Here is a 25,915-nt window from a genome sequence, read left to right as displayed (position 1 = left end):
GCTGCAGGTTTGATAATTTGTTTCAGATGAAAAAAGAATTGTTTGAGTGATTGGATTACCTTAATTCTGAACATTAAGTGAGAGCTTGAAAATAAAACAGCTTTACTCAGTGTGTGAAGGTGTGAAAGCTCGAGATGGAGGAGGAGCTGAGAAGGGAATTGGAATTGACATTGAGTGGATCAGGAGGCGCTTATACCCCCAACACCACCACACAGAGCTCACACCCCCCCCCCCCCCCCCCCCAACACACCACACACAGAGCTCACACACACACACAGAGCTCACACCCCCCCCCCACACCACACAGAGCTCACACACACACAGAGCTCACCCCCAACACCACACACACAGAGCTCACACCCCCCAACACACACACACACAGAGCTCACACACACACACAGAGCTCACACCCCCCCCAACACACACACACACAGAGCTCACACACACACACACACACACACAGAGCTCACACCCCCACACACACACAGAGCTCACACACACACAGAGCTCACACACACACACACACACAGAGCTCACACCCCCCAACACACACACACACACAGCTCACACACCCCCAACACACACACACACACAGAGCTCACACACACAGAGCTCACACACACAGAGCTCACCCCCCAACACACACACAGAGCTCACCCCCCCAACACACACACACACACAGAGCTCACACACACAGAGCTCACACCCCCCCAACACACACACAGAGCTCACACCCCAACACACACACACACAGAGCTCACACACCCCCCAACACACACACAGAGCTCACACACACCTCCAACACACACACAGAGCTCACACACACCCCCAACACCTCCCACACACACACACACAGAGCCCCGCCCCCCCGGGGGAGAGCAGAGGATCCATCCAGAAATTCTCCCGATACACTGTGTCCGCCCCTCTCCCACCAGCGATGTTCCAGGTTTGCATTCCATCCATAGGGCAGGAACCCACCGGACAGTCCGACAAACTGCACACGGTAATGAGAGAGAGAGTGAGAGGCGGGGAGTGAGAGAGGGGGTGAGAGAGAGAGAGAGTGAGAGGGGGGGAGTGAGAGAGCGCGAGAGAGAGAGTGAGAGAGGGGGAGTGAGAGAGAGAGTGAGAGGGGGTGAGAGTGAGAGTCAGAGAGGGGGAGTGAGAGAGAGGGAGTGAGAGAGAGTGAGAGGGGGTGAGAGTGAGTGTGAGAGTCAGAGAGGGGAGTGAGAGAGAGCGTGAGAGAGAGAGTGAGAGAGGGGGTGAGAGTGAGAGTCAGAGAGGGGGAGTGAGAGAGAGAGCGTGAGAGAGAGAGTGAGAGGGGGTGAGAGTGAGAGTCAGAGAGGGGGAGTGAGAGTGAGAGTCAGAGAGGGGGAGTGAGAGAGAGAGAGTGAGAGGGGGTGAGAGTGAGAGAGGGGGGGAGTGAGAGTGAGGGAGTGGGAGACAGAGAGGGGGAGTGAGAGTGAGAGAGGAGGTGAGAGAGAGAGGGTGAGTGAGAGAGAGAGTGAGGGTGAGAGAGGGGGGAGTGAGAGAGAGAGTAAGAGTGAGAGAGTGAGGGTGAGAGAGGGGGGAGTGAGAGAGTGAGAGAGAGAGGGGGGGAGTGAGAGAGAGTGAGAGAGGGGGAGTGAGAGAGAGAGGGGGGAGTGAGAGAGAGAGTGAGAGAGGGGGAGTGAGAGAGAGAGGGGGGGGAGTGAGAGAGAGAGTGAGAGAGGGGGAGTGAGAGAGAGAGTGAGAGTGGGGGAGTGAGAGAGAGTGAGAGTCAGAGAGGGGGAGTGAGAGAGAGAGTGAATGTGAATAAGAACGAGAATGAATGTGAGACAGAGGGAGAGAGTGAGAGCGGTTTCTGTTGTTGCTTTGAATTGTATCGAATTCATATAAATGTAAGTTTCCACTAATGGGAGAGTTTGTTGCATCTGTTTGTGGGTCTCTGTGTGGGGGTCTGTGTGTGTGTGTGTGGGGGGGGTCTGTGTGTGTGTGGGGGGGTCTGTGTGTGTGTGGGGGGTCTGTGTGTGTGTGTGTGGGGGGGTCTGTGTGTGTGTGTGTGGGGGGGGGTGTGTGTGTGGGGGGGTCTGTGGTGTGGGGGGGGTCTGTGGGTGTGGGGGGGGTCTGTGTGTGTGGGGGGGGGGTCTGTGTGTGTGTGTGTGGGGGGGGGTCTGTCTGTGTGTGGGGGGGTCTGTGTGTGGGGGGGTCTGTGTGTGGGGGGGTCTGTGTGTGTGTGGGGGTGTGTGTGTGTGTGGGGGGGTCTGTGTGTGTGGGGGGGGGGTCTGTGCGTGTGGGGGGGTTCTGTGTGTGTGTCTCTCTTTGCTTTATGTAAACCTTATTTGAATAGCCCACTAAGGTCATAATAATAAGATTAAAAACCGCCTGACCCCCCCCCCCCCAAGTTGCACCCAAACAAGTCAGAGTTGGGGTTCAGCAGTTGTCACGTTGAAACGGTCTTAAAATGCCTTTCGAAGACAGCCAACACCCTGGGGGCAAACCAGCAATGGGGGGGGGGGAGGGGGTCACAGTATGATCTGACCTGAACCAGACAGGGACCCCAACCTCCAGTCTGAGAGCTTCCAGTCTCAATGATTCCCTTATAGTTTATTGAGAGAGACAGAGACTGACCTCTGATTCCCAACCAAATACTTGGACATCACTGTACCCCTTTAGCAAGCGATAGAAAAAGTTGCACCATCAGATCCATTCACAAGTTTGTTACCAGGGATGGAGAGATTTGAGGTTATTTTCTCCTCCAGACTTGAGGTTTTCCAAATGATGAGGGGTTATGATGGTGTTAATTGGAATCCATTGACTGCACTGGTTGTGAGTCAATCATGACTGGATCACCAAAAGAATTAGATAAGGTCAACAGGTGCAGCAGATAATAATAATAATAATAATAATCCTTGCATTTGATATAGCGCTTTTCACGTCAGGAGGACGTCCCAAAGCGCTTCACAGAACACACTGTAAAGTGAATTGACTGTATATTTGTGGGCGAACGCGGCAGCCAATTGCGCACAGCAATGTCCTACAAACAGTCATAGATTGTTAGATGAGTGGGACTGGCTGACGGAGGGTGGCTCCTTCACCTGCATTGTTTGAAGTAGGACTGAATTAGACCAGCATCTCTGACTCGAAAGGCAAATGTACCATTTGCTGTAACATTTAACCAAGAAGGTCCTCCGTTTTGCCCGCAAAACACGCAGTCAGTCTACTTTACAGTATCAACAAAACGCAACATATTGCAGATGCTGCAAATCTGAAACAAAAACAGAAGTTGCGAGGAGCCAAATAATAAATAAACAAATAATAAACAAGAAATGTTTAGCAGGGTCCCGGACAGTCCTGTAGTTCTACAGTAGAACAGAAAGATGAAGTTCAAATTCTTTTTTTGGGGGGGAATTGCACAGTGAAGAGAAAATATCCTGGAATTGATGTTCTACCAATTCTGAGGCAAATTTTCAAAAAGAAGTTTTAGCTTATCTGGGACTGATCTTTCTCCCAACTTTGCATGAATGTGTGGTACAAATGGTTTAAATTATCTCCTTTTCAGTCTTCTGAAGCCTACAGTTATTCATGCTGCTGTAATATCTTACCTCACTTGCTCACTAAATACATCAATAAATAATAATAATTTGGTCACTCAATCCACGACTGTTTGTGGGACACTGCTGTGTGCAATTGGCCACAAACAGTCACTATACTTTACAGTATATTCTGTGAAGTGCTTTGAGATGTCTCAACGACGTGATAAGGTGCTACATCAAATGCAAGTATTATTACTAAGTCTCTGGGAACACACATCAGGTCAGGCAGCAGCTATTGAGAAAGGAAAGTGAGTCAACGTTTCGGGTCCACAACCTTTCATCACTTCTGACGAAGGGTCGTGGACCCGAAATGTTGATTCTCTTTCCTTTCTCCGTAGATGCTGCCTGACCTGCTGAGTGTTCCCAGCGACATCTGTTTTTGATACTTTGCAGTATATCCTGTGAAGCGCTTTGAGATGTCTCAACGATGTGGTAAGGCGTGACATCAAATGCAAGTCTTATTATATCTGTGGCAAGTTACTGATTACAAGTGGGGTAGGAATAGAAATGCTACAAGGTGCTCAGTATTTCAAATGTGTTTAACTTTCTGGCCTCTCTCAGCAGAAAATAGACCCAATGACTCTCCCACTTTGACAGTAGTAATAATCCTTGCATTTGATATTGTGCCTTATATCATTGAGATGTCTCCAAGTGCTTCACAGACTATATTGTAAAGTGGAGTGGCTTGTGTAAATGTAAGATGATTTTACCAAAGCGCAGGGCCACCGTGACTGAAAGCTCATCCACTGATGGTGTGAAAGTCCAGGTCGTTTCAGTTTTGTCGACAATTACTGTACATTGTGTGCAGCAGCAAGACTTAATTCCTGTATTTACTTCTGTTGCCACGCAGTGAAAGAAAGGCACTATAAATACTTGTTTCCTATTGTACACAAATTACAGTGTGTACACAACTCGCCAGCCAGCCCCACACCTGCACTGGAACTCCTTCCCTCCACAAACCCAGCTCTGAGCTTCACTCTGTTCGCAAGGCAATTACATCCTTATCTAATCCTGTGCTGGCATGCGCACACCGCAGTTTATAGAGAAGAGAGTAAAGGTGGAAAAACACTAACTCTACTGTCAAGCTTCCTCTAGCAATCCATTGCTAACTGCAATGAGCACATCAGTGGGACGCACAGAACAGGTGTCCTGGCCGACAATCCCCCAAATAAAATTGCTCATTCATTTCACGGTTCTTTGTGGGACATTGCTGTGGACAAACTGACTGCCGCGATTATCCACAGTCACTTCATTTTACGATAAAGACTGTGAAGTGCTTTGGCCTGACATGAAAGGCTCTGTATGAAATGTAAGGAGTATCATTAGTGCTTAAAAAGGTGGAGCACAAAATTCAATCTGCACAAGTCGTAGAACATTCCTGCACAGAAACAGACCATTTGGCTAATCAGCGCAGATGGTTTTCTTCTCATAAGACATCTGATCTAATCTCTCTGTTCTCCTCACTCCCCTTACCATTCAGCAACTATGCTGTTAAACACCAGATCTCCATCCCTCTACCCTTCCACCTCACCCTCCGCCACTCGGTCAGTCTTCAATTTGGCCTAAAAACCTACCTCTTTGTGGAGTACACTGATGCTAGCCTTGGTGAAGGACTTCATAAAAACATGAGTGTACTCTCTTTCATTCACCTATTTAATGCTTTTAAAAAGGATTGATGTCTTCAACTATAGATTCAACTGTGGTGTATGATAGAGAATTCTACATTCCAGCTGCTGTCTGTATACGCACATATTTGCTAATCTCTAATTCTTTTTAAATTTGGTTTCTCATTACTAATCGCCTGGTGCAAGTAATCTATTACTATTTATCCTATCATAGCCCTTCATAATTTCAAAAGCCTCGGTAGGCTTGAGCTCAACACTCTCATGGTTACTGTAAAAGCCTCAACGTTCCAAGTCCCTCAGAGCTATCGCATCTGGTTTCGGTGTGATTAGTGCTTTGTGACTTCTTCCTGACGTGAAAGATGCTATACAAAAGTAGGTTGTTGTTGATGGAAGAATGTAAGCAAGTCTGGGCTTCACACCACACGTTGAACCAGTCAGACCAGAGGGAAGGGGAGAGAATAACAATATAAAAAACCAAGTGTGGTTATCGTGTTTAGAATAATAATGGGCTTTGGATCAATCTGCGGTGTCTCAGGGCAGATTAATATGCATTAGTTGCTCAGAGTAAAATGTAGATACAGTGAAGTCAGTGCTTGACCTTAATGGGGTTACGCACTGTAAAATTCTAACACCCTTTCCTCTGAGCTTCCTTGCCACCACGCCACCCTTGTGGAATATACAGAGTTTCCAGGATCTGTCCAAATATAGATTATCATAAAAATAAACCAATTGAGGGATTCAAGCTCATGAAGAAAGAATGTAGATTTATTTCCACCTGTCTCAGCCCGACTGAGCCTCCGGGGATGTTAAACTCTGCTGATTGTAACAAGCATGTACAATGTTGATAGCACCACGCACTGCTTTTGAGAATGCAAATGTGATTTGCGTTTGATTTTTCTCTCTTCCCTTCACACACAACCTACTGTTTGAGTTGCATGTGAGGCAGAGTTCTGCATTGGAAGGCGGCTCTGTCTGTAAGTTAGTGATGCTGCTGTTTGGTGGGCGGCTGTTTCTTGAATGCAAACACTCGAGCAGGAGTCAAAGATAATAATAATATACTTGCATTTTGATATAGGGCCTTCGAGACCTTCGATTCACAGAATATATTGTGAAGTGGATTGAGTGTGTATTTTGTGGGCGAACGAGGCAGCCAATTGCGGACAGCAGTGTCCCACAAACGATCATTGATTGAGTGATCAAATTATTTTTTTAAGGGTTTATTATCCCCGGTAAGTGATCTGAAAATTAACTAATAACTGGGGACCTACTCAGTGCTAATTGAACAGAGGCTTGTGGAGTAAGGAAACTTACCTCAGATTACATATTAAGCATTCAGCAGTGACCCAGAGCAGACTGTCTATGTGCGCATGTGTGTACGCCTCCAGTCATCGAATGTTAAAACCATTTGGGCCATCAAGTCTGCGCTGCTATTTTTTCTCTGTCTGAGTTATTATTTAATTTCCCTGCTCACTCACCTACTCTTTAATATTCCTCCTCTTCAAAAGTCTATGTGTGGCGTGTGTGTGCATGTGCAGCATACTTTGTAAGTACACATGTATGTGCGTGTGTTGTACCTGTCTGAGCTGCTGTTACATTGCCTACTGCCAACCCTTGAGGTGCGAGGGTTTGAAGTTACTTTGCAGTGTTTGTTGCTCTTGCACACTGCAGTGAAAGAAACAGAACAATACTGGGCTGTGAATAGTGTCTCTCACTCTGGGCTAGTTTGTGAACCTGACTCGAGCTCGGTGACCACAGAGTGCAGCTCATCATAATAAACACTGATCTGCAGCCTGGTTAGTTGGAATTCAGTGGTGTTCTCGTGTGGATTCAAGCCACAAAAGGATCTATTTATCATTCCCCGGTTACACAGAACTACTCCCTGCCTGTGTTACACCCCAGATACAGGAAGGACAGTAACAGATATGATAAAATACTCTGAAATGTAATAGCTTGAAAACCTGTAACGGACATTTACAGTTCTGTATCTGAATGATCAGCCAGCACAAGTGTACTTGAACCTGGCTCTGGGTTGGGGATAGGGAAACCTGCTCCTGGTAATATTAATCCTTTCATCTGGCACAGCATCTTTCACGTTGGGAGGACGTCCCAAAGCGCTTCAGAGGATTTACTGTAAAGTGAAGTGACTGTGCATTTGTGAGCGAATGCGGTGGACAATTTGTGCATTGCTATGTCCCACAAACAACCATGAAATGAATTGCCAATTTTATTTGGGGGCTTATTGGCCAGGAGACCGGGAGAAACTCCCTTTTTTGAATAGTGCCATGGGATCTTTAACGTCTCATTCGAAGGACGGCACCTCCAACAGCCCAACACAGCCCCAGTACTGCTGTGGAGTGTCAGTGTCAGCATTGACTGAGTTCAAGTCCTGTTGCGAGGTTTAACCTGAAACCTTCTGACTCTGAGGCGAGAACGCTACCACTTGACTGCTGGCCAGCAATCCCCGGTGCATGTGAGTTTATTAGGCCAGTATTGGGGGCTTAGCTGTGATGCTCACCTCCCGGTCAAACCTGTGCTCACTGACTGGGCTCGTACCTTAGGGACAGCCACTTGAGTGAGGCACCTCAAGAGTGTCTGTCAAACTGTCCCCCAGCATGAGTCAGTGCGTTTGGGAGAGGACAAAACTCGGGGAGGAAACACTAACTTGCAAGTGTTACAAAAGATAAGAAAGATTATTTTTAAAATGCAAGTTACTTTAAAAATAAGTTATGAAAGAGAAAGAAAAGTAAATGGTATGAGGGAACCCAGAGTGAGGCATTAGACAACTAAAGAAATATTTTCTGTTCCCCTTAAAATTTTCACTGAAATGTTGTTCTGAAACTTTGTGCTTCCTGCTCATTGCAATCCCCCACATCCCACCCACCCCACTGCCTACCGCCTTGCTGTGTTACACCTTAGATACAGGAGGGCACTATATAAATGCAAGATTTTGTTGTTATTGCTCATCCCTCCTCTTCCGAGGCTGAGCCCTGTCCTGTGGCTCCTCTCAGCCAGAGACGCGGGTGGAGCTGAGCAGAGAGCACGGTTTGTCACAAGTTTAGTTCCTGATGGTCGAGTCAGCTGTAGTGTAATATCCGGTCAAGGAGTGTTGGGCACAGCTGTGGGAAGCTGTGGTGTGTGCACGAGAGATTATTTCAATGAGTTCCATTCACGGGGCCGGAGCTGACTGACTGCACGAGCAGCTGAATCATTCGTGCTGCAGGTGCAGTCCCGTCTCTCAGTGAATGGAAGCTTGTCCTCAGGATCGCATGTCAGTGGCTGAAATGCTGCGTGACATGAATTTCTGCTGAGGTCTGTCTCGCTCTGTGCAGCTTGAATGGTGCTGGAAATTTGTCAGTGAGCAACAGGAAAGGCGGGTCACGTGCGAGGACATTTAACAAATCTGTTTATTACTTGTGTTCCTGTTGATCATGAGAGGTTTGGGTGAAGAAAGCCCTTGGACCCATTTGATCTCATTCCTTTCAGAACACCCAATGTAACACATGCGTATACTTTACTGCAACAACTTGCAATTATAAAGCTCTCCTCACGCCCCTTTATAATATAATAATGATCCTTGCATTTGATGTAGTGTCTTATCACAGTCAGATGTCTCAAAATATATGAATCGAATCGACTGTATATTTTGTGGGCAAAATGTGGCAGCTAATTGCGCACAGCAATGTCTCACAAATACTCGTGGTTTGACTGACCAAATTAGTATTATTTATTTACTTATTTTTGAAGGGATCATCACCTCCAGAAAGCAATCTGGCAATCAACCTACAACTGGATTCCTACTTTTTGCTAGGTAAACAGAGGCGTGTGGAGTAAGGTGCCTAAGGTTTCGCCCTGCCTGGGAATCGAACCTGCGTCCGCTCGCTTGCGAAGCGAGTGCTCTAAGCACTGAGCTACAGGACTCTACATTATCTTGCTGTGTCTCGCATGAGTCGAGCAGCCTGGTCTCACCAGCACAAACTGTTAATATCAGAGCAGCCGTTCGTGCACTGACCCAGTGGGTGTTTTTTTTTGCAGGTCTTCAGGGTCGAAGTCTTCATCAATGGCAGAAAGCACTTCATTGAGCGGCGATACAGAGACTTTCAGGCTCTCCATAAGAAGGTAAGTGACTTGGTGTCTGTACATTGCACATTGTGTTTTCCAGTGACCAGACTGTGCGCACAGTGTGATAAGCAAGTCCTGTCCTCTTTAAGGCAAGGACTTAAAGTGAATGGGATGAATGCCTCTTGTTTCTCTTCATTACACGGGCAGCATGTGAGGGAATTTGGGCAGCCACAGTGAGTAGACACATTCAGTCTCACCTGTGCTATTGCTCTTATACCTCAGCTCCTTTCCTCTTTCCAACAGCTAAAAAAGACAACCAAGCCACCCGATTTCCCTCCTAAGCGAGGACTCAATCGAAGGCCGAAGGCTCTGGAGCACAAGAGACATGGACTAGAGGTGTATATACAGGTAAGAGACACTGATCTAAACAGTGGCTTGAGTGCTTCACAGTACTGACACCCTTCAAGGCTTAATTGGCTAAAGCACAGAGCAGATCAACCATTGGGGCTTCCTGGTCCATGTGGGTTGATCGGGCCTTCAGACTTTCTGCTCCCACCCTTTGGAACTCCATCCAACAGTCCCTTTGCCTCGTTCCCTCCCTTGCCCCCTTCAAGGCCTGTCTCTAGACCCTCTTCTTCGACTGTGCCTTCAGTCACCCTCCTACCCCTACGCTCCCTGGCCTGATCCTAACCCCCTGCTCGGTCTAAATCCCTGACTGTGCAACACTGTCCTCCCGACATGAAAGGCACTAAACAAATATAAGTTGTTGTTATTGGGTCAGTGGACTAGGAAGCTTACAGAGTTGCACTCTGATCAGTGGACAGCACACAGGCTGATTGCACTCTTGGCTGAGTGAGTGAGGTGATTGCAATCTGTTAGTTTGAGCCTGAATCCAACAATGAATTAATTTGGATGTCATATTGCTATGAAGCTCAGTCGTATTTCTCCTCATTCAAGCTCCTCGCCCTCTCACCACCGGTGCTAAGAGCAGAAACAATCTACCATCCTGTCTGTGTATCTGTGTTTTGTTTCCTTTTCTCATTGAGGGTCTCAGATCACTGCTATCCCTCTTTGTCTGCCCACTAACCCACCCGTTTTCTGTGATGCTGTATCAATAGAGGCTGACTGCCTGGCTCCTCTCTCTCACTCTCTCTTCCCCCAGGGTGTGGTGCGGGAGAATGAGAAGCTACCCAGAGAGGTGCTTGAGTTCCTGAACATTAAGAACATCCCATCTCTGAGCAAAAAGACCAGTTTGGAGTAAGTGCCTCTCATCCTCCTCATTCCTCTCACATTCTCTACATCTCACTGCAAGCATTGCTGGGATTGTACACACTTCACAATGTATCTTATAAAGCTTTGAGACTTCTTTGATGTGATGAAATGCTGTATCAAATGCAAGGATTATTATGTACACTCAGAATCTGAGGCATATGTCCAACCACAAAATCAAATTTAACTTTGTTAATTAATTGCCATTGGACAGAATATGATCTCGATATTTTATCACTCTAAAAATAAATCCTGAAAGGTTTACGTGGATGGGGTGGATGATTTCACTTGATCTAGGCTCGAAGAACTTTAAAATTGATAACAAGCTTGAAATTAGGTGGGAGACCAGGGATATGCAGAATACTCTCCCAATAGATGGAGGTCATTCTGTGGCAATTGGGGGGGGGGGGGGGATTGTTGGTCAGGATACCAGGAGAAACTCTTTTCAATTTGGATCTTTAACCTCCATCTGCATATGCATGCATGTGTATTTTCGCAGTCCATTAGTGAGGGGTTGGGGGAAATGGACTGTCTGTCACAATGAGGTGATGGGAAAGGGCATGTTTGTCAGCCAGGGTCATTGTCACATTTCAGGTTTAAACCTGCATTTACAATGACATTCACTTACAGCTTCCTGGAAACCGTGTTCCTGGCTCTCCAGCCAAGAACATCAAATAACCACGAGGGCTCTTAGTGGGTTTTGTGTATGAGAAGCACTTCACAAAATGAGAACAATTTGGAATAAGATGAGCTGCAGCCATTCTGTGTAACAGAAAATCCCACATCTGCCTCCCAGCTGAGATTGGTAATATGCTGGTCTGAGAACCTTTGGCTTTCTGTTCTGGAGTACTGTAATGCATTAATGCAGTGCCTTGAATGACTGATCATTTCCTGGCTGGACGAGGGCCTCACTGAATGGACTCTGCCGATTCCTCCAGGGTTCTGTTGCTTAGGTTGTAGTACTGAGCTAGTTGTACCCGAGAACATTTATTTCTGGGTTCTCCAATTCCCTTTAGTCTCTGATCTGCCTAATGTGGCTTTTTGTTTCCCCCTTCCAGTTCTCTGGACGACAATTTTGATCTGCACTCCTGCAGGTGAGTGACAAGCTGCCTGTCCTGAAGGGAGGAACCTGGGGGTTAATGCGTGGAGTTGTGTTTGGCTGTTGCCAGCCTGTCTATAATTGATCAGGCTGAGAGCAAGAAGGGGACAGGAAGTGGAGTCTAGGAAAGAAAGATGCTTACAGATTGGAGGGCAAAAGACATGAAGAGTTAAGACAAAGAGAAATGTGATGACTAGAAGATGGGATTTTTAAAATTTAAAGCAAAACAGGTCCCAGTTATGGAAGAATTTCTTAAGAGTGATATGAATTTGAAATCAGTGCTACCCGAGAAAATTAAAGATGAGAAATTGAGGGATTTGAGAAAGAAATCAATAGACACTTAGCAATTGGAAACATTCACAGAAATGGGATTAGGGTACTGTGAAGAGCTGTGGAAGTTCAGTGACCCAGTGGCCTTTGTGGGCCAAATGGTCTGGCTGCCTTCTGTTAAATTCCTGTGCAAGGGATGGAAAGTGAGAGGTCAAGTGAATGAGTCAGATACAGGGGACACTATTCCTGTGCTCTTGTCTTTTCCAGATGTTTCCGACAGCAGGTGGTCACTTTCACCAGGGATATGTTTGCTCAGCCGACTACCTCAGGTAATGGTCATGTGATGGGGTTAGGGAGTGAGGCTACATTTGAAAATCTAGTCACCGTGTGGTGCTGGGCTGATCCACCTGGAGCAGTTGCTGATTAGGGGTCTCGGTTCATGTCCGGGAGAGGCACCCACTCTGCATCAACGGCAGAGCCGCACAGTGACAAAAAATGCCACAAACACTGAGATTGTGGCATAATGGACCATATTGTATTCAAAATATCTCTGGAGTAAAATGTGCAGTTTTACTTACTTTATGTTGTTGCAAGTGATCAAATTGTGTTGGCACCCATTCAGGTAAAACCACCAGGGATATCTCTGCTCACCCGACCGCCTTTTGTTATTGTTATCAGATTTCCCATTTTGTTATTGTTATCTCCATTATTGATCTGGAGGCTGATAGCTGCACTCGCCTTGGCCAAACACGACCTGTAAAGTGACTTTGTGGGCTAAACCTGTGGCCTCCGTTTTCCTTTTCGTTAAGCTGGTGAGAGCTCAGAATTCAGCCCCTTCACAGGAGATCAACACTGGGAAACTAGTTAGTTTAAGCCTTTTTTAAAAAAATTGATGATGGGAAGAAGCCACTAATCTGGTGAGAGGTGCTGCCATCTGCTGGTTTATGCCAGTGTTACTTTACATCAACATTAAGTAATGCAAATTTGAATTTAACTCCAATCCCATGGTTAAGAGGGAATAGTCATATTTAGCTCAGCAATTCTCTTGCATTACCTTAAACACTTCAATCAGAATTGTCTGCCAACGAATACAGCTTAAGTGTCTACCCAGCCTTTGATCATATTTAACACCCTTCATCTTTGGTATTAATTTGGGAAATCATAGCTGGACAGGTTTCTTCTGACATTAATCTCATTCTTCAGATGCGATTCCACTGTCTTTCTGCTGCACCAATTCTGAACCCTGGTTGTGTGTGGAATATCTGGTGGCTTGACTTCATTCTCTCTCTTTGTTTGCAGATCTGCTCCCCAATGTGGTTGTTGAAGGTGTTATGCTGGGACTCTATCTGCCAGAGAACGATTCACCGATGCTTGATGAGGCAGACTCTGCTGAACCAGAAGCAAGCCTCTATTTCTTAGGCCCAGAGAGCATCATGGTGTGACAGCACTTTGCTGACTTTCTTATTCCTCACTTTCAGACGAGCCAACCCTTTGCTAAATGCATTTAATTCTTATCTTGTGCTTGTATGGATTCCGTCACAGCCAAGGCTATGTGAAAGAACAAGGTACCCCTTCAACGCTAGCATACCTTGCTATGACTATGCCATTGCCAGGTGAAGAAGCATCAAGTTTAAGCCATATCACTTGGAATCGGCATAACTTGGATGATCAATCAGGTCAGTCCATATGCCAGTTCTGTGGGTAGAGCTAACATTACTCATTCCTAGAGAATCCAACCTCCAGTAAATGCTTTCATTCATAATGGAGGCTCCATTCATAAAATGTAACATTGATTGCATTGTACCTTTTATCGTTGCCACATGCTGTTTAGAATAAAAATGCTAAAAAGGTATTCTGAATTTCCTGTTTTTTTAACCATAAGTTTAGATTTGTGTCAGAAGATCAAGCCCCATGTTGAAGCTAAATTCTAAGCAACATTCATTACAAAAGTCATTTATTAAGTTTCTTTTACAAATTTGCGATGTTGGAATTATCTCTAAGCCCCAGTTGGTCCAATAGCAGTTTACGTTAAACAGATGGCTGAATAACAATGAATTTAAGATGCATCTTACAGCTTTGAGGCCAGAAGTACAGACCCTGCAGCAACAAACTCTCCGATCCAGACCTTGTAAGATGTTATTCTTTGGCAATTGCAAAGGGCTTCTCTACCTCGATCACACCGCAGTCAGCAATAATTATATCTTTCAACGGTTTGTCTTTGGCGTCTGTTTTTGCGTGCTCTATTTTGTCAACAGCATCCTGCAAAAAAAGCAGAGATTAGAGCCAAATAAATCACCTCCAAAACTGGCAGGTCAGGTTGAAGAATCTTATTGAAATGCTCAAGATTAACCACTAGGGAATATTATTTGAAATTATGCATTGTAGAACCCTGTAGAAAGTTATTCAACAGCATAACTACATAATCATTAAAAAAATCTGAATCAGTGTTGCAATTCTTGGGATGGAGATTTTTATTTTATGCAGGATGTTAGTGCTGTTTGACACCTAGGTGCAGTGTACCAGCTGCAGATTGACATCTCTGAAGCTGTGTGCATAAATTCCCCCCCACCCCACGAAAATTAAATGCTTGAATACAATACTAGTTAAGTAAGATAATAGGTTGGAAAGAATAAATAGGATTTTGTTTTAAATAGGGCCATTAATTCAAAAGAAAGCTTTCACTACAAACCAAAGAGCAGAGAAACTCTCAACCAGCTTTTTTAGCTTCTAAATGACTGGTTGGTTTTGGGACAATGTGCTGCTACTTTTGCAGGCTTGGGTAAATATACACGTCAGTATAGAGATAGCAGATAGCAAGAGTGACATATGTTGGTATCTTCTTACCATTCCCTCCAGGATTTTCCCAAAGACTACGTGCTTCCCATCCAGCCAGGAAGTCTTCACTGTGGTAATAAAGAACTGGGAGCCATTCGTGTCCTTGCCAGCATTGGCCATGCTGACCCAGCCAGGTCCATAGTGCTTCAGCTTGAAGTTTTCATCAGGAAATCGATCGCCATAAATACTCTTACCTGCAAGAGAAGATGAGGTTTAATCTCCAAATAATCAGAGTGCTGAGGAGTCAAAGGCCAGGTTAAGAATCCCTGTACTTTCAAACAGAAGTGTGAAAAGAACAAAGTTCTGAGTAAACTACAAATACCATTGTGCAATTAACAGGAGACTGAGATGACAGAGAGTAACTGATTATCTCACCACCAGTGCCGTCCCCACGAGTGAAGTCTCCACCCTGGATCATAAAGTTTGGGATCACTCGGTGGAATTTGCTATCCTTGTAACCGAATCCTTTCTGAAGAGGAAGCATAAGAGGTATTAAATACGGGGAAGATGAGAGTACTACCTGTACTCCAAAGCCAGATGGCCCTTCAGCCTACACAATGGTATTCAGTAGCACCCTCACACACAAAAGTTACCCAATACATTTTTTAAAATATTCTTATTTTCAGAATTAATCAAGTGGAAGGCCACATCAAAATGGCAGAGGCAACTCGATTCTCTGTCCCGCTATGCTGGCCAGAAAGAGTATGTAAAAACATGTCTGACTCCGCAAAATTCAAAACGCAGATGGACAATACCAGACGTCCCAGTGCGTTCCGAGTGAATAAAGTCAGGTTTGATCTACGACAACATAAAATCCTGCAGCTGAGACTTGAAGCTACAGGAGGAACAGTCATCGTGTGATAGGCATATTCTAACAGCCTTACCTCTCCGGTTGCTAATGCTACGAAATTCTCAACCGTCTTTGGAACGGTCTTTCCAAAAAGACCAAAGACAATGCGACCTGCATCTTCGTCTCCTATCCTTAGATCGAAATACACCTAAAGGAGGAAAATAAAAGAGTGAGTCTAACCACTAGCTACAGGCTACCTGTATAGGTAAAACCATTTTTTTCATTACAAACACACACCTGGTTACATTGCACTGGTAACTCATTCACAACTAGACACCACTTTGCCTGTAGGACCTCAGATTAACAATAAGACAGAATTGAAGATCAGTAAGTAATTAGCTGAAGAATAATGCTGAATGCAGCATTAAGCATTTAAACCATTAAATTCAAGATACCAGGCTTCTGTTGTCAGACCAAGAATTGGAATTTTTGTTCAGAATGAAGGGTAGAGTCTGGCAAAAAACAGCACATTTGTCAAAAAACAGCTTGCAGAGCCATTTTTTCAGGTACAGGTTAAAATTTGTCAACTCTGAAGGTCTACAGTAGCAGATCTTACCCCTGACTCCCATTCAGGAGCTGAGCATTTCATTTCCAAATGGCCTTCCATTGGTAATTGGTCCATCTTCCTGATGTTGCAAATTTGTAACAATTGAGAGGATCCAGAGCTTTATGAACATTTGGGTGGGTCCTGAAACCCACCCCTTTTAGGTTCACTTTCATCTAAACATGCCTGTGTGGTAAGATCCCACAACTCAGCAAGACCAGATGTCTCCTAGTACAATCATGGGTGTGGAACTACAAGCGATTTTGCGATTTGCATAGAGCAAATGATGCTTAACCTAAAGGAAAGTCACTCTCTGCTGCTAATAGCTATGAAAGAAAGCAGCAAAAAAAATTATCCAGCACCTAATGGTGCAGACTCTTGATCTAGGAGCTACTAAATTCTGTTCTAAACTCACTCGATTGACTTTACTGACTCATTATCGATATACATGCAGAACTGCTCACAAGGCTGCCTCAAACTGCACTCAGAATGTGTGTTGTGGAGGTATAATGCACCGAACAGCAGAGAACACCCACAGATTAGGAAAGAAGCACATTCCTAGCAGAGCAGGGGAAATATTTTGGCATGAATAAAATGAAGGAGCTAGCTAAAGCCATAGAAGCAGTGGTGGAGCTGAAATCCAAGACCACGAGCATAAAACAGAACTCCTCATTAATCACCCGGCTGTGAATTCAATGCAGCAGTGTTCTGGGAGGGGAGGGAGGAATTTACATTCAATTCACACCAATTTTCATGAAGTAAAAATCTTTCCATCAGAATTCAAAAATGTTCAATACGTAAAACATTAAAAATGAAAATCAACCCTTCCCAGTTCTATTTCTTCGCCAGAGTAAAATGGTAGCTGGAGACAAGGTCTCTTTATTCTGCTGTGGAATTTTTAAGCTTCCTGTCTGCAGGCTCTGGGAGGAAGGATGGACCTGCGATTTGCTTACCAGCAAATGTTTGGCCAGATAATATAAGGAAACAGAAATCTAGTCTAAAGATCAACAATCAGGTGGGGAACGGCAAAGAGAACACAAACGTTCAGGAAAGCAATACCCCACAGCAACCAAGACTTGCATTTGATATAGCAATATATTTTTATTTGATGTAGCACCTTATCCACAAGAGTGGTGTGAGTGTTCAATAGCAAAGGCCTGTTATAACATGGAAGTGAAAGCAAAGTTGATATTCATCATTTAAGGGTGACCGTGCATCCTCCATTTCCCAGGGACAATCCCCAGATGAGATATCGTGTCCCTGGCCAAATATGTCATGTCTTGAGTTCGGCAACAAACTCTGCAAGAACAATGAAACTCTAAAATGGGATACACTCATCAAGAGAACTACAGCCATTAATCCAAGTTGCTAAATCAAATACAAGGATTATTATTATATTATTAAGATTAAGATTCAACAGGACTGACTGCCAGCATCAGGAATTGTGGCAAGTTCAATTTTTTTAATATATATATATGAACACACACACACACACCCCCAGATTTGGTTTGGAATATATGGCCACACCGCTCTGGTGACTCTTGTACCTCCAACCAAAGGAGCACGTGGCCGGTCCCCGGGACCTCACAGCTATTGCATAAGGGCCCTTTGAATAACGCTGTTCATTAACAATGATCCACGATCGCGCCCCACGGCGTCAGCTCTCACAGGGCGACACCACTGTACAACGAACACCCGCACAACAAAATGGTTTGTGTGCGTGTGTGGGGGGATGTGCGTGTGGGGGGTGTTTGTGCGGGAGGAGTGTATGTGTGTGGGGTGTGTGTGTTGGGGTGTGTGTGTGGATGTATGTGTGTGGGTGTGGGGGGGGATGTGCGTGTGGGGGGGGGGGGTGTGTGTGCGGGTGGGGTGTATGTGTGTGTGGGGGGGGTGTGTGTGTGTATGGGTGTGTGTGTGTGGGGGGGTGTATGTGTGTGTGGGGTGTATGTGTGTGTGTGTGGGGGGTGTGGGTATGTGTGTGTGAGGGGGTGGGGGTGTGTGTGTGTGTGGGGGGGGGGGGTATGTGTGTGTGTGTGTGTGGGGGGGGTGTGTGTGTATGGGTGTGTGTGTGGGGGGGGTGTGTGTGTGTATGGGTGTGTGTGTGGTGTGTGTGTGGGGGTGGGGGTGTGTGTGTGTGTGTGGGGGGGGTGTGTGTGTGTATGGGTGTGTGTGTGGGTGTGTGTGAGGGGGTGGGTGTGTGTGTGTGTGTGTGTGGGTGGGGGGTGGGGCACAAAGAGCAACGGTCGCCTTTGTGAAGCTCAGGGTGTTTTTTGTGTGGCCATTCAGAGCAGCCGAAGAGCCAGAGAGCCTGTGTGCGCCTCAGGCCACCCCACCCCAGTCTCTCCCCACACCTCCCCTCCCCCCCCCCTCCGGTCTCTTTGTCTTTCTCTCTCCCGCTGTTACCTTGACTGTTACTTTCGGGCCCTTTTTCTTCTCGTCGGCCTCGGAGCCGCTGGGGAAGAGCAGGAAGATGATGGAGGCGGCGAGCAGCGCCGTGACGAGCAGCAGCTTCATGTCGGCGGGGATGGCGCGCATCGAGAGGGCGAGAGACCGAGGCCCGGACTGTGTGTGACGGGGATATACCACTCCTGGGCACCCGAGGGCCGGGGGAGAGCACCAGGTCCCGCACTCAGCCCCGCATCCAGGCTCACGCACAACGCCCGCACTCCCAGTGTTAAACTGCGCAAAGTCCGTTAAAAAATCCCAACGTCTTCAGTCCCCAAACCCCTACTCTAAATGGACATTATTTTACTTTAGTGGGATTCCAAGCTCCCCTCCCTCCCTCCCTAATGGAACATTCCAGGCGCCACCCGGGCTTCTTCGAGAGTGGGTTGAGCCATTGCTCAAGGACGGGGGAGGGGGGGACACTCTTGACATCGACAGAATAAAATCTTCACGCAGTCAAAGAATTGCAATATTAGTAAATATGTTATAAATTCTAATAAAGTGCAAAGATTACATTCGAAATGATTTTTTTTCTCTCTTATATGAGCTCTGAGTTATAATACCTCCCCTCCCCCCCCTCGGGGAGAGGCATTTGGTACTTGCCAGCGTCCTCCCGCTCCCCGCCTCTGCCACGTCTCTCGCTCCTGATTGGTCCAGCGCCGCTCGGCGCTGCCAATCGGAGCCGAGTTCGTGTCACACCGCAGCCAATGGGAAAGCCCAGCGTGTCAGCCAATAGGAATTGGGGATTTGTGATCACTCGGACTAGAAACATTGGGAGCCTCTCAGCCAATAGGATTGGAAATTTGAAGAGCAATAATATAATAATAATAATATTCCTGGCATTTAATACAGCGCCTTATCACGTCTTCGAGACGTCTTGACCCAACTGTACAGTGCCTTGGGACGTCCTCCTGACGTGAAAGGCGCTCTATAAATGGAATCTTGTTGTTGTTGTCTCAAACCGCTTCACAGGATACACTGTGAAGCGAATTGACTGTATATTTTGTTGGTGTAAATTAAAATTTCGGGTACTTTCATACAATTATAGTCATATCGGGCCTTTCACGTCGGCAGGACTCCCCAAAGTGCTCAACCCTGCTGCCTGGCCACCCAAGCCTGGGAACCGAAGGAGGGAGGGAGTCACTCACGTTGGCATTTTGGGCTCGAAATGTACTCGTTGCCTCAAATGCCAAACCCGGCAGGAGTACGTTTCCTTACTCCACACGCCTGATAATAATCCCTCAAGAAGAAAACAATAATAATTTGGTCACTCAATCCGCGATTGTTTGTGGGACGCTGCTGTGCGCAATTGGCTGGCGAGTTCACTTTACGGTATTCACTGTCAATTCACTTTACAGTATATTCTGTGAAGTGCTTTGAGACATCTCGAAGACGTGATAAGGCGCTTTATCAAATGCAAAGATTATTATATATTACAAGGAAATAAAAGGAAGGAATGAGTCAAAGTCACAGAGAGGCTGAGTGAGACAGATAATTTGGCATGGTCCAGCATCAGAAGAATTCAACGCAGAAGTTATTCCCAGTGAATTTCTACCAAAGTCACATTCTAATCAGCTTCCCAAAAGAAACCAGAAACATATTTACATTAAATTGAATGGAAAATTTGAATGGAAAAATATTGTAATGACCTTTTCAATTTAGTATGTCCAACTTGAAATGTATTTAACAGGATGAAAAAGTTAAGATCATTTTTTAAATTCAGCACATCTAATTTAGAGAATAAAGGGTCGGATTAATGAGAGCTGGGGGAATGAAGAAAGGAGGAAGCAATGGAATGAAGGAGGGTGGTAGTGGGATTGTAAGAAGGAAGGTGAGAGGGAAGGAGTCAAGGAAAGAATGTTACACAATAATTATTGTCAAGTGATTTATTTTAGCCAAATACTTATAGCAAAGCCCCACAAATAGCCTTAAAGTAGATGATCAATTGATCTGGAGGATTGTTGGCCAGGACACCAGGAGACTAATATTATCATGGGACCTTTAACTTCTACTGAAACAGACAAACAGGATCTTGATTTAACATCTCATCTGAAGGATGGTGTTAGGTTCATTGAGATCAGGTATCAATTAATAGGTTTAGTGAGATCAGGTGTTCATCACTGCAAAATGACTACACTGCAGCAATTCCCTGTGAAGCACTTTGAGATATTTTGATGTTTACAGGTACAAGTTCAGGTGATTGTTAAAGATTGTGTAACACTATAAGAGAAGAGCACCATTCTTTTCAGTATTACTGTCCTAAGATTAATAATAAATAGACACTATTATAAAACAGGAATGAATTATGTTTTATTGTAAAACAATTTATTTTTAATGTTTGATTGGAGCAAGCCCAACAGGCAAGGACAATTGCAATCGGTTTAATCTGCAATAAACAAGCTGTTTCTAAAGATTTATTGCAGGCAGTGGCCCCATTAAAATCACCAATTCTAGTTGACTTAGTCCCCAACCATACAGATTCCTTCTGTTCTTATGACTTCTCCCGTTTATTGATGCATTTGTATTTCACGCTCAACCTCTTTTGCTTAATTCTGCCACACTGATGTCCATTTATCCATCTCAGAACCCGTAATAGTGTTCACAATCAGGAACATTCTCTTCGGGTCCACAGTTTGGCCCAAGTGTTGGCATTGCAACCGTCACTAAAAAAAAGATTTATTAACCTCACATGAATATTTGGTTAAATGCAATATATTTTGCAAAATTATTATAAATCACAATGAGAGAATTAATTCAATCCATGTCTATTAATTACATAGAGTCACTTTGAGACATCACAGCTCAGTTGGGAGCACTCTTGTCTCTGTTGCAGAATTTGTGGTTTCAAACCCCATATTGGGACTTGAGGTCACAGTGAAAGTGTTTCTCCTCATATCCTGGCCAGCAATATGCGTGAATAATTGAGCGTGCAACTCATGTTTGATTCCTTCATAAAAAAAAACAGTCACTTCAATTCAGGGCTGTTTGTGGGACACCACTACGTGCAATTGGCTCCTGCGTTTTGCCCAAAAATATACAGTCAATTCACTTTACAGCATATTCTGTGAAGCACTCTGAGATATCTCGAAGATGCGATAAGGCATTATATCAAATGCTAGGATTATTATTATATCTTTTTGTGGGACCTTACTGTGCCTAAGTTGGCTGCTGTGTTTTCCTACAAATGCACACTTACTACAAATGACAGCAATTCCTTGTGAAGCACCTTGACATTCTGTATTTCAATGTTATAGGTCCAAGTTGGAACATGGAACCCAGAGGATGGGTAAAGACTGAGGTTTTGTGACTCCAAACTCTGACACAATCTACTCCTCATCTACTTGGAGCGGAGTTCCTGAGGTCCAAGTGACCCACTTCTAGGTTGAGATGTCAATGTTGGGACGTTGCTCAGCCCCAAGTGATTTATTGCTAACTGCTGAACGTGCCTGCCTCGTACTGGTTTAATTTTAATTTATATGCTAAAGGCTACAAAGGAACTTGTCTCTCTCCTGCGTACTAATCAGCCGGCGAGCTACCAGTCCGATGTAAGTACTGCAGCCCCGCGGCAGTGCGGCTGAGGAGATTGTGAGCAAACAAACTGGCTCTATTATTAACGCAGCCAGTCAGGAGCGGAGGATGCTAGCACGAGCAGTATGTCTCTAAGCACTGCTAGACCAAACCACTGATACCCCCCCTTTGCTAATTACAGCACATCCTCCAGTGCTTTCTGTGTCTGATAGATACAATAATTGAAAAATAAACAGGACACTCAGTGGGTCCATTGGAAGCAAAAACATGTAACATTTTCTTCACTGAACCTTCCTGCCCTGTCAGGCCCAGAATCACCCAGATAAAATTGTGGGTCATTGCAATGCACAAATCAGCTGCTATGTTTGTCTACAATTACACAGTCACTTTACAGTAAGTCATGTGAAGCGCTTTGAAATGTTTTGATGCCATGATAAGGTGCTACGTCAAATTTGCTATATCAAATACAAGGATTATTATTGTTATTTCTGTACTCAATAATAACTGTTAGCTGCTCTGCACTGACACTCCCTGATATTGATCCCTCTGACTGGACTGAGCTGCCCTGGGCAAGAGAGGGGTGAAAAGAAGCCATGGTTCCTGTTTCTGATCATTGCCCATTGATAGTCTCCCTGCTGGATGGTTTGTGTGTAAGGACACTGGGTGAGGAACATAGGAACAAGAGTGGGCCATTCAGCCCCATAAGCCTGTTTCACCATTCTATTAGATCATGGCCGATCTGTACCCTAACCCCCTTTACCTGCCTTTCCTCCACATCCCTTTATACCATCTTACAAGTATCTCTTTTGGTATGTCTTGAAAATTCAAATTGATCCAGCATCCCTCCCATTTTAAGAGTATGCCCCAACCGCCCTACTATCGGTGGTCGGGCCTTCAGCCTCTCAGCCCCCAGGCTCTGGAACTCCATCCCCCAGTGCCTTCGCCTTGCTTCCTCCCTTTCCTCCTTCAAGGCCGGTCTCAAAACCTTTCTCTTTGACCGTGCCTTCAGCTCCCCTCTCGACTCTCTTCCCCCTCCTCGCTCCCTCCCTTCCCTCCCCTCACCCTGACCATTTCCCCCCTCCTCTCTCCCTCCCTTCCCTCCCCTCACCCTGACCATTTCCCCCCTGCTCGGGTCATGACCCAACTGTGCAGCGCCTTGGGACGTCCTCCTGACGTGAAAGGCGCTCTATAAATGGAATCTTGTTGTTGTTGTTGTTGTTGTTCTGGATAACCTCACCAGAGGAAATAATTTATTTGTATCTACCCTGTCGAGGTCTTTTATCATTTTAAACACCTCGATTAGATCGCCCTCAACCTTCTAAATTCTGAGGAATACAAACAAAGTTTATGTAACCTAGTCTCACAGTTTAACCTTTTCATCCCTGGTTCATTCTGGTCACTCTCTGTTGTACCCTCTCTAAAGTCCATGTAATCGTTCTTGAGGTTCTGTGCCCAAAACTGAACACAGTATTCTAATTCTAAATGGAGTACATTTATATCTAAATTGTCTGTACAACTGAAGCATTACTTCCTCGCTTTTGTATTCCAACCCCCTTGAGATAAAGGCCAACATTTCATTAGCTTCTTTGATTACCTTTTGTCCCCGTGCACTAGCTTTTAGTGATTATCAGTGGTCAAATGATATGTTCATATGTCTTGACCCTCCTGTTTCAGCTTGAGCTCTGCAGTGATAGTTGAAGATCCAATACTGGAGATGCTGAAATTCACTTGGGGTCTCTGGGAACCGTTGCCTACATGTATTACTATCTTCAGGGATGAAATTTGAAGGGTAATAATTGCAGTGGAGGGTCATTCATCAAAATAATCTGGAAAGGAATCAGCCTTTATTCTTTGTTTCACTGCATTAAAGATTGTCTGAATGAACTTGCGTTTTTATAGCAACTTATCATATCAAAATGTCTCAATGCACTTGACAGGTAATTGCTATCGAGTGTACAATTTGCACAAGCAAGGTCTCACAAACAGACATGTGATGAATGCCCGATAAATCAGGAAGACTGTTGGCCAGGACACTAGGTGAAACTCCCTTACTGTTTTCTAATAGCATCGCAGGATTTTTGACCCCCTGAATTGACAAACAGGACCTCTGTTGAACATATCATTCAACAGACAGTCTCTCCAGCCCCAGAGTGCCAATATGGCCATACTGAGGCTTGAATTCAAAATGTTCTGACCCAGAACCGAGATGCTATCCATCGAACCGATGCACATCCAATCGTACGATTAAGGGATGGACCTTGGTATCAGGTTTAACTCCCAATAACAGTGTCCAGATCCTGTTCCACAGATATTATTATTATTATATTCAGCCCAGCTCAGCAATTCATGCAGAATGCTGATCAACCATTCCCTCGTCTATTACCTCCTATGCCTCGGACAGTGCTAATCAAATGTACCTTTCATCTGTGTCTGTTCTCTTGCTCGTCACTTGCATCTGTCAGGTCTCCATGTTATTAACCATCTCAGCAGTTTGTAAATGTTGGTCTCAATAGAATTACCGTTTCTCAGGTGCTGATGCTTTGAATTGCCGAATTTAATCTGTGTCCTATTGGATGTAATTTGAAATGGATTATATGATGTTTATGTTTTTTAGTCAAAGATGCAGCATCTCTTGGCATTGCTCAGGTCGTCTTTTGCAGCTGTGCCATTGACTAAGGCAGGCAGATCAGCAGGCTGATTCCAGATCATTTTGTCTTACATGGAGGATGGCAGAAATGCCTTCAATTCGTTTGGAAGCAAGGTTTTGCGCAGTTCTTAAAAGGAAATGGCTCCTAAATCAAGAGCGAATTGAAAGATTTTCCACAATTCTGCGCAATCACTAATTTTGAGGCAAATTGATATAACCCCATAAGTCTAAGTGTAATTTCAGACATGTCTGGCTGTTAATCACTTCTGCACTTTCACAGTATCCCTTTTTATTAAATAGGTTATATTTCTTTCAGCATTAGAAGTAGGTAAAGTAAGGCTTTATTTACTAAAAGATGCCGTAACACATTTAAAAAAGAGAATTTCTCCTGGTTTCTTCACCAACAATCCTCCAGCCTCAGAGTTTGCTTACATTGTGTGTGTGTGTGTGTGTGTATGTATGGGACCATGATGGCTCCCACATTGGGAGTCAATACATTGCACTTCAGGTTGAGGAATTTCACCCTCTGGGTCCATGGCCCCCGGTTTGTTCTGTTGGGTGTAATAGATCATGTTAGCAGACTGGATGGGAAATGCCATCTGAGAATTCCAAATGTTGCAAGAGTGTGAAGCAAAAAGTCCATCAAGAGAAACACTATTCCCACACGCCATGCATTCCGCTCTCTGGACATTATCATCTTCGCCAGAAATAATCGGTTCCCGAATCTCCACTCCTGCTGATCGAGATTAAACTCAGAATTAACTTCTCACCGCTTTCTGTGACTTTATTCAACTGCTTTGAATCCAGTCATTAATGGGGCCTGTTAAAGTGTCAGTGTTTGAAATATCAGCAGGAAATTTGTTTAGTTCATTAGTGAGACAGTGTTTGCTAGGGGGCAAAGCAGACTGATTAAAATGCCACAAATGGACTGAGAAGCTAACAGACACTCATTTTTAATGACTTTGCCTCAAACACTTAATTTGTTTTCTATCTGCAGGTAACGCCTTGTGAAAATAGTCTGGGAATGAAAGGTTTCAGTGTAAAGGAAAGCGTTCAGAAGGAGATGATGTTGAAAATGTGCAAACCTTTATTAGGGCACAGCTGGAGCTCGGTGCAGTTCTGGGTGTTCCATTATAGATAGGTAATCAGTGCCACAGAGAGATTCACTGGGA

The 25,915-nt window shown here is 44.9% G+C and overlaps 2 protein-coding genes and 1 non-coding gene across 3 annotated transcripts; 1 reads left to right on the top strand and 2 right to left on the bottom strand.

Moving 5' to 3' along the window:
- Positions 1-877: 877 nt before the first annotated feature.
- LOC103188643 (sorting nexin-24) lies at positions 878-13,746 on the top strand. Its single transcript, XM_042342972.1, has 7 exons — positions 878-1,003; positions 9,230-9,313; positions 9,560-9,664; positions 10,419-10,513; positions 11,584-11,619; positions 12,162-12,223; positions 13,194-13,746. The coding sequence occupies exons 1-7, from the start codon at positions 938-940 to the stop codon at positions 13,334-13,336; spliced, it is 591 nt and encodes a 196-aa protein (XP_042198906.1). The 5' UTR covers positions 878-937; the 3' UTR covers positions 13,337-13,746.
- Positions 13,747-13,833: 87 nt separating this feature from the next.
- On the bottom strand, positions 13,834-18,693 carry ppib (peptidylprolyl isomerase B (cyclophilin B)). The gene is given in 5 exon segments (NM_001292709.1): positions 13,834-14,153; positions 14,739-14,923; positions 15,105-15,198; positions 15,614-15,727; positions 18,527-18,693. Coding segments are annotated over 5 exon segments (648 nt in total). The 5' UTR covers positions 18,659-18,693; the 3' UTR covers positions 13,834-14,030.
- On the bottom strand, positions 15,442-15,585 carry LOC121850603. The gene has a single exon (XR_006085684.1). It is a non-coding gene; the product is annotated as a small nucleolar RNA SNORA79 (small nucleolar RNA).
- Positions 18,694-25,915: the final 7,222 nt, after the last annotated feature.

This window comes from Callorhinchus milii, unplaced genomic scaffold (assembly GCF_018977255.1).
Source record: "Callorhinchus milii isolate IMCB2004 unplaced genomic scaffold, IMCB_Cmil_1.0 Scaffold22, whole genome shotgun sequence".
NCBI classification, from domain to species: domain Eukaryota; kingdom Metazoa; phylum Chordata; class Chondrichthyes; order Chimaeriformes; family Callorhinchidae; genus Callorhinchus; species Callorhinchus milii.
Note: the sequence above shows the minus strand (reverse complement) of the source record. Positions and strands in the feature narration are given on the sequence as shown.